We start from the raw sequence: 17,956 nt of genomic DNA, 5'->3' as shown, positions 1-17,956 counted from the left end.
CCATCGTAGCGTCCAACTGTATTTTAAACATTAATTCTGTTCGGTTTTACTTCTACTGCTGAGTCAGGGAAATTATCCCAATCATTGAGCACCTGTTAAGTGAAAAAGTTCTCCCTAACATTCAAGTTGATGTTGAACCAATTTAGATTTGTATGCCAGTTAAAACTGCTGTGTTCTGGTGGCGGCAAAACGGCCACTTTGCAGGCGAAGATGGAAAATAACCTATTTTATGATTAATATTGTAGTCAGCGTGGGAAGGAAAATGTGGGGAAAAACCCTTTAGATGTTATGTCGGTGTCTCCTTTGAAAATCTGCCTTTTGAGTGAGGCATTAAACTAAGATTCTGCCCCTCTGGTTCAGGCTTGAGCTGTAGCATTAGACAAAAGTAAAGAGTGGGTGTCTTGTCGTGGAGGACCGGTCAATGCTCCTCCATCAGCCACTACCAAGGAAACCGGTCAATGTTCCTTCGACACAACCTTCCAAACCCATGACCTCTAATATCTAAAGGGGCAAGGACAGCATAATGGGAACACCACCGCCTGCAAGTCCCCCCTTCCAAGCCACTCACTATCCTGACTTGGAAATATATCGGCCGTTCCTTCACTGTCGCTGGGTTAAAATCCTGGAACTCCCTCCCTAACAGCACTGTGGGTGTACTTGCACCACAAGGGCTGCAGCGGTGCAAGAAGGCAGCTCACCACCGCCTTCTCAAGGGCAATTAAGGATGGGCAATAAATGCTGGCCCAGCCAGTGACGCTCATGTCTCGTGAACGAGTGTAAAAAATTGCTGACACAAAAAAAGGTGGCTGAATTTCCTAATGCAGCCAAGGTCAGTAAAGATAATCCATTGTGTGTGAGGATGTTTTGATCTGAAATGGAACTATTAAATGCAAATATTCTTTATTCAACGGATGCAAACCTCGGTCACAATTAACCCTGGTGTAAAACTTTTACGATGTGTGAATGCAGCTCTCTTTTTATTTTATTGAACAGGGTCGCCCTGGAGTAAATGGAATCAGAGGGTTACCAGGGGAACCAGGAGTAAAGGTTGGTGCGTTGTTTCCAGAGAAGGCTGTGGTTTATCACTGGGGAAGAGACTAGTCCCATTTAGATCCTGTAACGCGGTTGGAAGAGCAGGCAGGTTCTCCCTGGTGTCCTGGACACTGTTTATCCCTCAACCAGCATCACAGGAGCAGATTATTTGGCCATTGTCGGGTTGCCTTTAGTGGGAGCTTGTGGTGCGCATACTCGCTGCCTTGTCTTCTACAATACAGCAATAACCGCGCTTCAGAACTTCATTCGACATGGAGTACTTGTGGCCGGGGAAGACTTTACATAAACACGAACCTTCCTTTAGGGTTGAGTTCTGATGAAGAGGTCTCTGCGTAAAACTGGCCTTCCCTTTTGCCAGATGCTGGAGGCTTTCCCTACATTTTTTTTTAGCTCCTTTCCTGTTTTTATTTCAGATTTCCTGCAGATTCCTCTACCTCCATCAATCTTGCCTCCAACCCATTTCTATCAGGGAATCAGGGACTATGTGTATGAACAGCCTCGAGCCAGGATCCCTGTTGACCATTTATCTGAATAACCATCATGTTATGACATCAGCTACTTAAACTTCAGGAAGGCTGGAAGGCCTAAAATTATAAAATTAAGTGGGAGGTTTAGAGTAACTGGGTAGGTATTAGTCTAGGTATTAGTCAGTAGAGGGCAGGCAAGGAACTCCATGCAACGGGACAATCAGGGAATTATGAGGAAAAGCTTACATTTATGTAGCCACTTATGAGGCTGTTAGAACAGAGCAAAGTAAGTTCTGAAGCAGAGTCAAAAACAGAATTACCTGGAAAAACTCAGCAGGTCTGGCAGCATCGGCGGAGAAGAAAAGAGTTGACATTTCAAGTCCTCATGACCCTTCGACAGAACCAATCCGCCGATGCTGCCAGACCTGCTGAGTTTTTCCAGGTAATTCTGTTTTTGTTTTGGATTTCCAGCATCCGCAGTTTTTTTTTGTCTTTGTCTCTGAAGCACAGTGACTGGGTGAGGAAATGTGACACCATCCTGGAGTGCATTCCTACATCAGTCATGGTGTTGCAGTTAAGAGCAAATGCTTCATGTAGCCGTTCGTTCCTTCCTCTAAGTCAGTCCAATGTAAATTTGAAGAGATTACTTAAGATCCTGAAAGGCTTAGCGAGGGGGATACCAAAATTAGCGGCGTAAATGTAAGACAGTCACTAATTCAGGATTCAGGAGAAACCCAGGGAGTGGTGAGAATGTGGAGCTCGCTGCTGCAGGGAGTGGTTGAGGCGAATAGAGTAGATGTTTTCAAGGGGAATCTGGATAAACACATGAGGGAGAGAGGAATAGGAGGTATGCTAATGCAGCAGGAGGATGCTGGCTGGGAGCATCAATGCCAGCATGGACTAGTTGAGCTGAATGGTCTGTTTCTGCGATATAAAGACTTTAGTATTTTGTGGACACTGTTTTCAATCCATGACTCGAGATGGTAAAGCAGGAAATTTATTACTCCAGAACTAAAGGCGGGCGTGGGTTGGGGGGGGGGGGGCGGGGGTGGTGCGCGGTGTGGAGGCAGCGGGAAGCAGAATATTGTAAAGACTGTGCAATTATCTGATCCAATAAAAGTGCCCAATTACTGGGAGCATGCCCTGGAGTTGTCCCGCGAAACTGAATATTAAACTGAGATTGATATGTATCTAGCTCTACTTGAAAGTTCTTATTCCTTTTTGCACCACGTTAGAAACTCATTTAAATATTGCCGAATTAAAAAGAGCAGTTTGGAAAAACACTCTTTTGTGGTTAGGATTACTCAGCAAAGTGATGTTCTGGCAATTGGGTGGTTCATCCCCCTCCAGCTGGAGCGGTGTGTGTCAGGACATCTTGGCTTGTGCAATTGGAACACGTCAAGAGCGCAGAATGACCCGACCCATCTCTTTATTTCATGGGATGTGGGTGTCGCTGGCTAGGCCAGCATTTATTGCCCACCTTGTTCAGAGGGCACTTTTAAGAGCCAACCAAATTGTGGTTGTGGGTCTGGATTCGCATGTAGGCCAGACCAGGTAAGGATGGCAGATTTCCTTCCCTAAAGGGGATTAGTGAACCAGGTGGGTTTTCACAACAATCGGCAATGGCTTCACGGTCATAATCAGACTTTTAATTCCAGATTGAATTGAATTCAAATTGGTTGTGGGATTTGAACCCAGGTTCCCCCAGAGCATTACCCTGGGTGTCTGGAATACCAGCCCAGTGACAATACCACTATACCACCGCCTCCCTGTCTGCGCTGGCTCTCTTGGGAAGAGCTATCAGCAGAGAAGGTGATGCGGACAGCAGCGGGCGAAGAGGGATGGGGGGAGGGGGGGAGTCGTGTGGGGGTTGGCTGCTGTGTGTTGTACTGAGATGTAAACGTGCATCATGCCCCCCCCTCCCCCAGTGTTTATTCACTGGGTTATTACACTGTGCGTTAATTTGTCGTTGTTTTTCTTATAATAGGGAAATCGGGGGTTCGATGGTTTACCTGGCTTGCCTGGGAATAAAGGAGACAGGGTAAGAGAATGGCTGGTGTTTGACTTTGTTGATTGGGGAAATGGGCACAGTTCTGGTGAATGCCACCATGCCATTTTCCTGGGTCGGTTTGGTGACCTCCAGGAGGAGGAAGCAGGAATACTGGCCATGTCACTGGGGTACGGTTGCCGTGTGGCTACTTGCTGGTGCCCCTTACCTTGCCCAAGAGGCCATCACGGATGTGTGAGGGCCGATGATTGGGGTCGGCAGGCCATCCGACTAGGATGGGCATCACAGTCGAACTGGAAGTTGCCCTTACTTCACACTCGCTCGTTTCAGATATGCTTTACATCTTCCAGCAAGGCTCACTGGATAGGAATCAGAAGCGGAGGCCCATCCAATTTTATGTCTGTTTTAATTCAGAAATGCTGCTGTTAACCATAAGGAAGATTAGATTATTCGGCACAGAGAGGGAATCAAACTAGGGACGTTTCCCTGCTTTGTGGCTTGGCTGATGGTGGATTAACTGTGTCATTAATCACTTAGCTTTCTTGGACCTTGATCAGCAACAGAAATGTGCCACCCCAGAGTTATTGCGTCTCTTGCAGTTATGCCAATGAGATAAGGGTAAAACACCTACTGATTATGCACATTAGGCAACGAAAGCTGCCCAGTCAGCTGACTATTGCTGCCTTGGCACAGTAATCTCCCTGCCTCGATTGGATTTGGCCTAGTGTGCTGGTCTCAGACTGTGCTCCGCCACCTTATGGGGGTTTTGACCGGGCTGTCAGGTTTGTTCGAGGTGGGCGTGTGTCCCCCCCACCCCCCCGCCCCCTCCACCCCGTTCTGCTCCCTCGTTGCTAATTCCCAGCACAGCGAGAGCTTCGGAGCTGAAGGAGAGCTGCCCAATATAAATTAAGCTCCCTCCGGGACCCTCAGCAGTACTCGGCCCTCAGTCCCTTCCGGTTCAGGCAGCAGAAGCCCAGGATTGGCTCCTCACGTTTTTAGGTCTCGTTTGGGAGACCCCTCGCCTGGCGAGTTTCTGAAACGACATTAACCCGGGTTCCGTCCAGTCGCTCCCTAGGCCTTGAGGGAATCCTACCTCAGTGGGTTTTTGCTGCGTGGACCAGGAGACTTTCTTGAGACTTTCCCCCTCAAAAAAAATAGAACCCACCCACCCGCCCGCCCGTCCGCCTGAAATCCCGTAGCCCCCACTGGAACGTGCCCCCGCACCCTACCAACCGATGACAGCCCCACCTCTCGACGGAGCGCCACCTGGTCGATTGTAGGCATCGCCACCCGCAACCTGGTGACTGCCCCAAGAGGCCAGGGACCCCCCACCCCCCAGGGTGTCGACTTGCCGTTGGGAAATTCGGACGGCCCTCGGCCGCTCGAGGGCGGGCCGGAGAAGGCACCAACTGCGACGGCGGCCGCTCAAGTCGAGACCATCGCCCAGGCCCTGAACCTCCTGCCCCGTGAGGCCCATTCCTTGGCAGCGTCACCACCACCCACACTGCCCCCAGCCCGGAGCTGTCGACCTCGACGTCAAGCGCCAATCGCCAGCCGTCCGGATGACAAAAAGCGCTCGGTGAAACCAGCCACTATTCAATTCGGGTGTCTGGCTCTGTTTGTGTCCCCCTGGTTAAAGGGACGCCTGGTGGTGGGGGGTGGGGGGGGGGGGTGTGGGGTGGCGGGTGGGTGGGGGTACTTTTGCCCACGCGATGAGCCGTAAGCGACCTCCTTGCCTCGTGTGTCTGTCACTATTGCTTTCACTTTCATTGGGAAGCTGCAGGTGGGGGTCAGTGGGAAACATTCTCACCCCGGAGTTTGAGGCTGGAATTTTATGCCCTCTGTGCCCTCTCACCCCGGGGTGGGGTAGGATGGCAGGCAGGGGGTGATGAAACATTGGGCGCAGGACAATTTTGTCAAGCCTGCCACTTAGCTGCACACCGCCTGTACCCCACCCACCCCCCACCCCCGACCACCTCCCCAAGTGTAATTTTCCCAGTGGCAGGGGAGATGTTGGGTGCCCCTCCACCCATGGGCCATTTGACACCCTTCGGCATCCAATGAATGGCATCTTAACATCCTCCCGCATCCTCCCCGTACCTGCGATAGGGGAGGCTACTGCTGAATGTCCAGTTGGACTGGTAGCCAGGCAAGGTTGGGGGGGTGGGTGGGAGGGGTGGTAGGATGGTGGGGGGAGATGCCTTCTTTTCGCCCACCCATGCCCATTGGTGGCTCCCCACCACCACCCCCCCCCCCCACCCTTCCCCTAAGGTAACTCTCACTTCCCCCAACCGCCTCCCCGGGTTCCCCTTCTCCCCCCGCCAGCCCTGATGATCCCAGTGCCACCCACCCCACCCCCTCCTCCCCCCTCCCCGTGAAACCCCAAACCCACCTCACGCTCCCAACTCCATGACCGAATGCCTTCCTCAGGACTGTTGCAGTCCCGGCGGTGGCCACCAACGCCGGGTGGCGCTGCTGGGACAAGAGAGAGCTGCCAGGCATCTGATTGGCTAGCAGCTCTCCGAGGCGGGGTGGGCGGAAGTCCTGCCTCAAGCCAGTAACGGCCTGACAGCCATTTAAATGGCCGCGGGAGAGCCAGTTAGTAGGAGGCGGACTCCCCTCTGCCTCTTATGCCAGTGGTCAGGGGACCCCCTTCGGCAGCATAAAGTTCAGCGCCAAAGGATTGCGGGTCCAAGTCCCACTCCGGAGACTTGAGCACAAAGTTCCAGGCTGATGCTCCCGGTGCGCTACCGAGGGAGCGCTGCAGTGTAGCGGGCGCTGTCTTCCGGAGGGGATCCTAAACCGGAGCCCTGTCTCGGGGCCTGTGCGCGAGGTCTTGCAGCCCGACCCAGAGAGGAGCGGGGAAGGGGGGGAAGGTGGGGGTGGCGGGGGGGCGGGGGGAGCTGTCATCCCACGTTCATTGTTCAACGCACATCACAAAAAGCAGATTATCTGCACTTCCATAAAGGGCTCCAGTGGCTGTAAGTGCTTTGAGGCATCCTGAGGTCATGAAAGGGTCAATATAAACAAGAAATCTTTTCATTTCTTTCCACTTGTGAAAGTGAAGAAGGGGCCAGCATTATGATGTAGGAGTTTGGAGAGCAGCAGAAAATGGTCCTGAACAACAGCAATTAAAGCTGTCAGAACCTCTACTTAAATTGGATGTAATAAATTATTGACTGAACCTACTCTGCTACAATCCTTCCTCTTCAGCTTTTATTTTTAATTTGATTTTCTTTTTTTTTTGTGTTTTACGTTCTTGCCCCAAGGCCCAGTTAAATATTAGTTTTCAGTCACAATGGTTCTTCGTCTGTCTCGCTGAGGTGGTGAGGTACCAGCCAAAGTAAAAAGAAAATAATTGACTGGGTGGTTTTAAAAACGGCTGCGATGCGGTTCCTGTGTGGGAGATACGGTACAAGGTTTTGGTTGGGGGGGGTGGTGGGGTGAGGCAGATCGGCGAACGTTCATGGTGTGAACCGGACGGGGATTTCGGCCAAAGTGACCGCAGAAAACGCCAGGAACCCTCAGCAGGTCCTCGGCATCTGCGGAGAGAGAAGCAGAATTGACGGGGGTGGTGGGGGGGTGGGGGTGGGGGTGGTGGTGGGGGGTAATTTTACCAGACCCTTAGAGTCGGGGAGGGTGGGCGAACAAATGTAGAGCGTCACGATAGGTGTTTTTTTGCCCTCTGGTGGCTGGGAGTCCGGGGTGGGGAGTGGGGGGGGTGCGCCTCCTGGGTGCGGCCATCTTGTCTAATTGCGTTGCTTTGTTGTTTTATGGTGGCACTAAAATGTTCACCTTGGCACCGTTGGGTGTTGCCACCTTGTCTACGAGCAAACGCAGCCAACACTGGTGGAGAAAGAAAACGTGCCTGGACCGGCTTCCCCACCTCTGGCCGCTTCTCCCGGGGACGGGCTGATCTGCCGCCTGAGCTGGATAAACCGGTCAATTGACCGCCGTCCTCCGCCATCTTTGCAATTTTCCCCAGTGTTGCTCAGGCCCCCTGCGCAGGGCCGACGCCCTTGGCACCTCCGAGGAGGCAGCTTATACACAGTGGGAGGTCAGGGCAGGGTGAGAGTTCAAGGCTCCCTAACCTTTAAAGGCCAGGCTGGGTTGTCTTGGCTTGTGGGGGCTTGGCGTTGCACAAGGAGCTCGTAGAGACTGATGGTGTGGGGGGTGGGGGTGGGGGAGAGGGGGAATAGCAGCCTCTCCTGCCTCCAAGGCCTCCCTCCCTCACCGACTGCGTTCCCCTCAGCGGCATTCTTACTGAGGTGGAGGCCGCGGTGCGCCTTTCCCATGGGGAGTGCCGAATCGACCTCCCATCCCCCTCAGGCCACACCCCCTCCACCGTCCCTAATTGGAAGGCGATCCAGGGAGCGGATAATTGGCCGGAGGATTGAATTGGTGGGCGTGCCGCTTCCGTTGTGAAGGGATTGGGGGTTGAGGGGTGTGGGGCGGTGGGGGGTGGGGGTGGGGGTGGGGGAGGGGAACGAGAGTAAACCTTACCTCACTTCTCAGATTGAGGTGGTGCCTTAAAGTGAGTGCGGCTCTTATGAGTTAGAGCTCTTAAGTAAGATAGACCTTAAGCATCATGAATAGTGCTTGCGTTACATTCAGCCCTTTCTTTTCCAGGGTAATTACGGTCCAAAAGGACCACTTGGCCCTTCAGGAGAGAGTGGCGTCAGGGTAAGTGTGGCATTAAACCTCAGTTGTTCTCCTATTCTGTAAAACCGTGATCTGCTTGAATGGTGGAACAGTCTTGAGGGGCTGAATGGCCTCCTCCTGTTCCTGCCTTCAAAGGTAACCGTGCACGATATATATCTGCCGTCTATCTCGGCACTGGGGATATTGGTTCTTTGAATGGGATTTGAGCACCATGCTGAAGCCATTATCATCTCCCTGCTGTCTGAAGGAGTCTCCTCTCCTGGGCCCCTTTAACATGAAGAGTGGATTAAGTTGGTCCCTGTAACCTGAGTAAGGTCACGTCCTATTTCCGGCCCTGCTCTGTGTTCAGAGTTTACTCTGCTGGAAATGATTCTTAAAAGATCGATTCCTGTTCAGCAGATATAACTGAAACCATACAGAGGAATTGGCAAATGGCAGCAAAACATTTACTGTGAGTGTTTGACTCGGAATATTACTGATTTCTTCCCCCCCACTCTCTCTTCCTTTGCAGGGAGGTGATGGAGCTGTAGGACCTAGAGGGTTGCCTGGTGAACCAGTGAGTAAGGCTCTTTATCATTGACTCATGGATTGTGCTCATTCTAAACTGGATGTTAATTATGTGCCTTCTTTTTTAGGGTCCGCGTGGGTTGCCAGGCCCAAGAGGACATATTGGACCCCCTGGACTGCAGGTATGTGCATTGGTTCATGGATCATTGCTTATTTGGCCCAGCCCATGACTGTTGGCAGGGGATCCGCAAAAGACTGCTCAGGAAGTAAGAGTGACCCAGGGGTAGCGACTGCCTTCAGATCAGGGCACACCCTTGGATGAGAGTCAGTCCCAAAGGCTCCTTGATCTCAGCAAGAGAAGGAGACTCTCCATGCAAAGCAAATAGTCCCCTCAGCACCAGCCCCTACCGCCAAGAGTGGGCTACTAGCTGTGGTTCAGAGCTCTGGTCATGTGCTCATCTTTGTTGTGGACTTGTGGATTGGTATACACCAAGTCCAAACAGGGAGTAGGGAAAATAGGTGACAAAACTTGCCACTGAAAACAGAAGGTATATGGAAGTAGCATGTGCGTAGGAAGACAGAATAGCACAACATAGAAGGGAGGCAATTGGGCCCATTGAGTTTCTGCTAGCTCTTTCGAAGAGTTAGTCCTGCACCACCCCCCCACCGCTCTTTCCACTTTTTCCTACAATGATTTTCTCTGCCAGCTATTTATCCAATTCCCTATTAAAAGTCTATGATTGAATCTGTATCCACCATCCTACCAGTGCATTCCAAATGTCTCATTTACCACGACACCAAAGGGCAACAAACACTGGCCGTGTTCCCAACGCCACATCCCATGAAAGAATTTTTAAACAGTTTAATTGCTCATTCTACAAAGAACCTTTTCGTCACATCAAAGAGGTGGCTGGGTGAAGGGTGATTAATCCGGATCTGACATTGGACACATCGACACGCCAGCGAGAAGTTCAACTTGAGTGTTACACAAGTGGAGGAAACACCAATTTCGGATGAGCATTACGTGATGTAAGATCAGGATCGAAATGACCAAAGCACTTCCCATGGTAGCCTCTGTTCCAATAGATATTACCCCCAACCCCCGGCCCACACCCCAGCCAAGTACCATTTTGTTTTCAATTCCACAATTTTCACTGCATGTCCAGGTACCTTGAGCTGTGGAACAAAGAGTTGCCTCACATCTGGTCAGCTAGCCAACCGTACACGCAAAAAAAAAGGTCTACAGTGCCAAATAGCAGCCAGGAACAAGGAGCTCGCTTGCAGGTTGAGGTGTGGTGTAAGTGGTGGCAGAAGAGTTATACTCTTTCAGGCCACCCCTATGTCAATCACCTCTAATTTACAACCCCTGGTTATTGACCATTCAGCCATTAGCAACAGTTTCTCTTTATTTACTCGATCTGGACCCTTCTATCAAATCTCCAGTCAGCCTTCTCTCCTCTAAGGAGAACAGCTTTACTGTGAATAAGTGTTCCCTTTTGAGGATTAGGAGCTGCTGGAGATTGAGAAAATACAAAGAGTAGAAACAGTGTCCTTGCTTCTTCCTACACACATTGATGATTCATCACTTTCCTCTCAAGAGGAATCCCCTCCCCCATCACCTCTCGGACTGGGAAAGCACAGTCAAGAAGCACTTGGGAAATTTTACAGTTCCCAAGGCCTGACCAAAGGATTAGCTGATCTGGTGTTAATTGTGTGGGTTTATTTCATTGTATTGGACCAGATGCCTCACTCTCATGGATTGTTACAGTAAATTCAGCTGTGAATTCCAGCCAGTTCCAGAGCCAAAATGCCGGCCTTGTCCGTTCTCACACACACATGTACATGCACACGTGTGTCTCTGGTAACAGTCCGTGCCCCTCGTAGGAAATCCATTTGCTTGGCTAACACTCTGGTTCTTCAGAGTAAGCGTGGAGGCTTGACAGAAAGCCAGGTTCCTCCTTCACTGTGCAGCTGTGGAATGGTCTTGGAGGCTCAGCTTCAACAATGATTCATCCCTATTAATAAATCGAGTGTGTTCCAGCAACACGTGCCAATGCACAGAATTCCAATAAAGGGAAGCTCCTTTCCTTTGTTCCCGTTTTGGGGAATTCTGTGAGGGAGGTGGTGGTGTAGTGAGGTATTGTCACTGGACTGGTATTTCAGAGACCCAGGGTAATGCTCTGGGGACCCGGGTTCGAATCCTGCCATGGCAGATGGTGGAATTTGCATTCAATAAAAATCGGGAATTAAAAGTCTAATTGCCGATTGTTGTAAAAACCCACCTGGTTCACTAATGTCCTTTAGGGAAGGAAATCTGTCATCCTTACCTGGTCTGGCCTACATGTGACTTGCAGTTGACTCTTAACCCTCTGAACAAGGACAATAAATGCTGGCCAGTGATGCCACACCCCACAAACTAATAATTTTTTAAAATAGGGAGTTCTTCCTCTTTACCGCTGCAGCCTTCAGGTTGTATCAGCCTCACTCTACACCATCCATCAAAACACTCCCATGGTAGAGACTGAATCCTCTTCCCAGTCATTGTCATTGTGTGGAATCCCAATGCATCACACATGAACTGGTTCATTCATATTGTTCAGGGAACGGAACCTGGCATCTCTATTTGGTCTGTTCGTGACTCCTAATGCACATTAAGTACAGGGCAACACTCTGGATGGGCAGTAAATGCCCTCATCACAAGAGCCTTGGCATCCTATTTGACCCTGAGCTGAGTTTCCAGTCCCTTGTCCGCTCCATCACAAAGACCTTTCTAACATTGTCCATCTCCTCCACACCCACACCAAGCAGCAGTCACCAGCTCCCTTTATTACCTGCAGATCGACTATTCCAATGCTCTCTTGGCTGGCTTCTCATTCCCTACCCCCCCACCAAAACTTTAGTTCATTCTAATCTCTACTGCCCATGTTCTATCCCTCTCACCCATTCACATCCTGTCGATGTCCAACGCACACAGCTCTTGGATCGATGTGTGGCTGTCAGCCCTGATTGTTGATGCTTTCTCTACCATTTTCAATGCGCAATATCGTCTCAGCAGCAGTCAGTCAGATTCGCCATACTCTGAGTGAAGAGATTCCTCCTCATCTCATTCCTAAATGATCTTCCCCTTATTCTAAGACAGTCCCCTGGTTTGAGACACCCCCCCCCCTCCTATTCTCTACCAGCCAGGGGAAACATCCTTCCTCTATCTACCCTGTCGAGCCCTGTAAGAATTTTGCATGTTTGAATGAGATCTCCTCTCATTCTTCTAAACTCCAGAGAATGAAGGCCTCTTTTCACAAAGGACAATCCCTGCATCTTGGAATTAGTTTGGTGGAACTATCATTGCGTTCCCTCTATGGAAAGTATATCCTCCTTAGGTAAAGAGACCAGAACTGCACACCAGGTGTGGCCCGTCCAAGGCCCTATATAATTGCAGTAAGACATCTGCTCCTATACTCAAATCCTCTTTCAGTAAAGGCCAACATAGCATTTGCCTTCTTAATTGCTTGAATACCATCTCCAACAAGAGAGAATCTAACCATCTTCCCTTGATGTTCAATGGCATTACCATCACTTGAATCCCCCACTGGGGGGTTACCATTGACCAGAAACTGAACTGGACTAGCCATACAAATACTGTGGCTGCAGGAACATGTCAGAGGCTAGGAATCGTGTAGCAAGTAACTTACCACCTGACTCCCCAAAGCCTGTCCACCATCTACAAGGCACAAGTCAGGAGTGTGATGGAATACTCCCCACTTGCCTGGATGAGTGCAGCTCCCACAACACTCAAGAAGCTCAACACCATCCAGGACAAAGCAGCCCACTTGATTGGCACCCCACCCACAAACATTCACTCCCTCCACCACTGACGCACAGTGGCAGCAGTGTGTACCATCTACAAGATACACTACAGGAACTCAGCAACACCTCTTCAACAGCACCTTCCAAACTCACAAGCACCACCATCTAGAAGGACAAGGACAGCAGATAGATGGGAACACCACCACCTGGAAGTTCTCCTCCAAACCACTCACCATCCTGACTTGGAAATATATCGCTGTTCCTTCACTGTCACTGGGTCAAAATCCTGGAACTCCCTCCCTAACAGCACTGTGGGTGTACCTACACCACATGGACTGCAGCGGCTCAAGAAGGCAGCTCACCACCAGCTTCTCAAGGGCAATTAGGTATGGGCAATAAACGCTTGCCTAGCCAGCGACTCCCACGCACCTTTAAAGAGTCAAAAAAGAGATCCCCTGACTGCAGCTGCCTGATGTTCCCGCTCCAGTCATCCATACCATCCTGTGCCAGGATGATAGTTCAGCAACTAGTCCTGAGTGCCTGCTGCAGTGGAGAATCAAATCCACTTGACTTTGTTGGAAACCTTTTTTCCTTGATGCGGTTCTAACTTTCAACCCATCAGTCACGGCTGAATTCCAACTCCTGTGGATGACAGTTGTGCTGGTAAGTTACTCCATGCCCTTGGGCTGAACTAAGAACTGGCAATGTTCATTTAAAGTAGATACCGGAATAAGCTGCACGGTTATAATATCAGCAGCAGCTTATGATGGGTTTAATGGTAGTTCGTGCAGTGGTTAACTTTGACAATCAAAGCCTTTAACCGAGAAAGACATGAATGAGTGGGCCTTTGAAGCTGAAACTTTATTATCCGACTAATTAAAGTACCAGTTGTAAGCCTTTCTGGCACAAGACCTTTACTCAGCAATCCCATCTTTATTAAAGTGTGTGACAGTTATATTTAATTCCCAGACGAAAGCCTTGAAACTTGTGCCATTTTCTTTAGGAGTGTTGTAAACTGGATAATTGGGTAACGTTATATCCTTGGGGTCAGATCTTTTGCAATTAAGTTAGGATTGTGAACTTTACATATTGTGAGTCAGAGGGTGGAAGGCTTGATATAGAGAGATCCCTTACTTGGATTGTGTTTATATTCATCTAAAGTCAACTGTACCAAACTCGTGGAGAAATCTGAGTAATTGTTGACTGTGGATTCAGCCTTGTTGTGAGCAGAGACAACGCTAGTGACAGTTCAGTTGATGTTGTTTATCCTTGGACTAAACATTCATCAAGTACTGGATGGCAATGAAAGGTTCTGTATAGCCTCCTTCAGCTGGGAGAGCAAGTCAGCCATGTAGATCCATGAGTCAACATGTAATAAAAACCCAACCAGCTCTTCAAAATAAGTCCCTCATGTACCCAAAATCTCCTCAACACAAGTTCCAGGTGTCCCATAGATACGTCTACCCAGTGGTGTGCAGTAAAGTAAGCCGGCCTCTCACGAGATTTAACTCTTGCTTTGCAATATCTATTTTTGACAATAGTATAATCCAGGGATGTTTACACAGATATGAACTGGGAATCTTACTATCTGAGTGTCTTACCTTCACCCTGCATGATTCTTCAATATTTCTGACGGTGGACTGAATTAACACTAAATGGCTTAATGCTTTAGTCACAAACTGCTTTATTTCGCGGTACGATGAATGTACAGAGCAACAATTAAGATCCAATTCACTTAGTCCAGTCAGTTCAGCTTGCCTTTATGTGATGTTACAAAATAAAGAGTATTTCCCCACAAAGATGTGTTGTCCCACTTGACATTAAACATGCAGTTTCTCTGCCTTTTCTGCAGTTACTCACAGCACTCCCTATAATGAGCTTTCCTCTCCCCCAGCCTAGATTCCAGTCTTTAACTTGTATCTCTTTCACAGTATCAGAAGACTGTTCCAACACAATGTGTGTCCCTCACTGAGCCAGAGAAGTTAACAACTTCAGTTAGTCCTACCTCACCCTTTAAAACTCATGCGGGCACCCAATGCTTTTAAGAAGAATAGCTCTCATTTTCCACATCATTGGTTAGGAACTATTAGGAAACGATGGCCTAAGAGATGGTTCAAAGGTTTTGTTCTCTTGCAATCGCCACTGAATTGTAGATAGATGATTTGAGTTTTCTGCCTGTGTGACCAATGTAAAACAGTGTCAAGCTTTTGGAAAGTAAGAGATGAGGCTGCATTAATTTATTCCATGTTGTTTCAGGGAATGTGGGAAAATTAATCAAAAACATTCTTTAAAATTACTTTGCGGCAAAAGTAAATAGAACCAGGAAATTGTGGAAATACTCAGTGGGTTGGGCAGACCCTATGAAGAGAGAAAGGTAGAACTAAAGTTTCTACATCTACAACCCTTCACCAGCATTTCCAGCAGTAGTTTCCTTCATGTTTTCTTCCAACTGGAGTATCCAAATACATCTAGAACATTCCAACCTTTATTGCCTATCTTACCCCAGTTGTTGATCACTCTTTGAATAAAGGCGAGCTGTTGCTAATGTATCCGTTCTAGACACATGGAACCCTTGCGAATATGAGGGAGGGTGGGCTGGTCTAACAAACCTTTCTGATCCCCCTCAGCCTGTGAAAAAGATACAAGATGAAGACTGGGATCTAGGATGGGAATAGAAAGAAAGACTTGTACTTGTATAGCTCCTACCATGACCTCAGAATGTCCCAGTCAAGCACTTTGTGAAGTGTAGTCACTGTTGTAATGTAGGTAAGTCATGAAGCTTTGAAGGAAAAGTCTGCTGACCCATCATTGAAACTTGACCCAAAGACTTTCTAAGAAGCAATTTTAACAGTGTGCTGGTTAGGAAATAGAAACGGAAAATGCTAGAAAAACTCAGCAGGCCTGGCAGCATCTGTGGAGGGAGCAACAGAGTTAACTTTTTGAGTCCGTGTGACCCTTCAGAGCTCCGACACGCTAACTCTCTTTCTCTCTCCCCCCACAGAGGCTGCCAGGCCTGCTAAGTTTTTCCAGCATTCCCTGCTTTTATTTCAGATTTCCAGCATCTGCAGTGCTTTGCTTTTGTCTCGCTATCAGGAAATGACGGTCTAAGAGATGGTTCCAAGGTTTTGTTCTCTTATAATCCCCGCTGAATTGCAGATTTCTGCCTGCGTGAATGATGCAAAATGGTATCAAGTTTTTGGAAAGCAAGGTATGAGGCTGCATTAATTTATTCTATGTTGTTTCAGGGAATCGGAGGTACTGATGGTCACCACGGTCACAAGGGAAACTTGGTAAAGTGTTATTTTAAGTCTGACTTGGATTATTTTTAGTTATCCAGGCGGGGGAAAGGAGCATTAAAAAGTGGCCCCTATTCACTAGAAAAAAGAAGGCTGCATATAGACACCTGATTTAGAGGCCCTCGAGGAGGGTTTGATATCGCGGAGTTAGAGAAAATGCTTCCGCTTGTAGTGGAGGATTCATAAATATAAGATATTCACTAATAAATCTAACAACAACGACTTACATTTCGATAATGCCTGTAATGCAGTAAAACCTCCCAAGGTGCTTCACAGAAGCATTTCAAGCTTGAATTGGACATCAAGTCATGAGGAGAATGTAGGACAATAACCAAAACCTTGGCCAAAGGGGTAAGTTCTAGGGAGGAAATTTCAGGGCTTAGGGTCCAGGCAGCTGAAGGCATGTCACCAGTAGTGTGGCAATTAAATTTGGGAATGTGCCAGAGGCCAGAATTAGAGCAAGGAAGAGACCTAGGGGAAGATGGTGGTGTAGTAGTGGTAATATCACTGGACTGGTCATCCAGAAGCCCAAGCTAATGTTCTGAGTTCAAATCCCACCATGGCAGCTGGTGGAGTTTAAATTAATTTAAAAAAAAATCTGGAATTGAAAGCTGATCTCAGTAATGGTGGCCAAGAAATTATCATCGATTGTCCTACAAACCCCATCTGGTTCACTAATGTCCCCTTAGAGAAGGAAATTTGCTGTCCTTACCTGGTCTGACATAACTGCTGTCTGAAATAGCCTGGCAAGCCATTCAGTTCAACAACGTCCACACCCATATCTTGGAGGGTTGTAAGTTTACAGGGATGAACCCATGGAGGGATTTGAAAAACAGTCCACAAATTCAGTAGAAAATCCAGGAGAAACTTCTTTAGCCAGTGGATAGAATGAGGTGAGTAGTATAGATGCAGTTAAAGGGAAGCCAGATAAACGTATGAGAGAGAGAGAGAGAGAGGAATAGAAGGTTATGTTGATAGGATTAGGGAAGGGTGATAGAAGGAAACTCAAATGGAGCACAAAGTTTGGTAGAGACCATCTGGGCCAAATGGCCATTTTCTGTGCTGGGTAATTCTATGTACCATGATTGCCCACCTCCATCTCAAATTTCTCAGCTAGATTTATCAGAATATACCAACAGAATAAACCCTCCTTGTGGATGCAGAACAACTTGATGACCCGAAACCAGTCCCTCTAACAAAGGCCTCATGGACAATCAGACAAGGCCTAGGAGACCCTGCTACTCACCAGCTGTTATTCAGGAGCAATCGATTCCTGTCTGTCACCTGGTGTGTGATGGGCTGAGTCTTGACGATTCCATGGTGGCTTCTCGAAGGCCAAGTGACATGTCAGCCCTCACTCCCACCATGCTGCTCATCTGGAGGGCAAGAGAAACCATCTGACCTCATTCCTGTTTGCTGAGTCTGTGAAAGGGTGGTCTGGATGTCTACCAATCCCCATCAGATGGCCTCTCAGTGAATTGATGAATATAATTTCATCGAGTATGAATAACTCAGTGCAGCATGCTCAATAGTTTTACTAATGCATCATTTCCAACGAGATACTTACATTGGAAACATTTCAGTTGAGAACAAGAAGTTCAACTATATAAATTACAACAGATTTATAAGGACTAGATGATGGTTCAGAGGAGAAGGCTAAGAGAGTGGTTGGAGTTGGGCTTTAAATCTATTAAAGGAAGCTTCCTTGGTGTCTTTACTAATTGACTCCTTGACACTAATGGCTCCTCTGGCTCAGGCTAGTTGTAATTGAGTCGAAAGCCTTTTAAGGATTAGTGCAGGAATTCTAAAACTCCCCGATACTGGATCAGGTTACCCCTAAAACCAGAGAGGGAGTGTTTCCCTGGGCTTCGTGCTGACATTAAACAGCACAATAATGAACACAACATGACATAACACTTAAGTGACTTCTGAATGTTGTCCAGCATGCCTGAGTGGTCCTGTAGTGTTTTAAGAGCAGCACTACAGCACAATGTGCAGGAGCACACATTTTACATGTTAGTTGTGCAGCTGCGCCTGAATATAAATCCCATTAAAGTGAACAGGCTGCAAATAGTTCTGCACTCACCATCTTGTCAATGGCATAATTTCTACATTGAGGCTGAAAGAGCTTACAGGAAATTTGCCAAGGTAGTGATCGG

At 48.3% G+C, this 17,956-nt stretch overlaps 1 protein-coding gene across 2 annotated transcripts in view; it reads left to right on the top strand.

Annotated features, from left to right (window-relative positions):
• The window catches only part of LOC121271150 (collagen alpha-1(XI) chain-like), a 318,218-nt gene that overhangs the window by 128,624 nt on the left and 171,638 nt on the right, over positions 1 to 17,956 (top strand). For both annotated transcript variants that reach the window (XM_041176909.1, XM_041176910.1), the window contains 6 exons: positions 994 to 1,047; positions 3,508 to 3,561; positions 8,158 to 8,211; positions 8,702 to 8,746; positions 8,826 to 8,879; positions 15,747 to 15,791. In XM_041176909.1, coding sequence (XP_041032843.1) covers positions 994 to 1,047; positions 3,508 to 3,561; positions 8,158 to 8,211; positions 8,702 to 8,746; positions 8,826 to 8,879; positions 15,747 to 15,791 — 306 coding nt within the window. The remainder of the gene's footprint in view (positions 1 to 993; positions 1,048 to 3,507; positions 3,562 to 8,157; positions 8,212 to 8,701; positions 8,747 to 8,825; positions 8,880 to 15,746; positions 15,792 to 17,956) is intronic.

Source organism: Carcharodon carcharias, chromosome 30 (assembly GCF_017639515.1).
Source record: "Carcharodon carcharias isolate sCarCar2 chromosome 30, sCarCar2.pri, whole genome shotgun sequence".
Taxonomy (NCBI): Eukaryota; Metazoa; Chordata; class Chondrichthyes; order Lamniformes; family Lamnidae; genus Carcharodon; species Carcharodon carcharias.
Note: the sequence above shows the minus strand (reverse complement) of the source record. Positions and strands in the feature narration are given on the sequence as shown.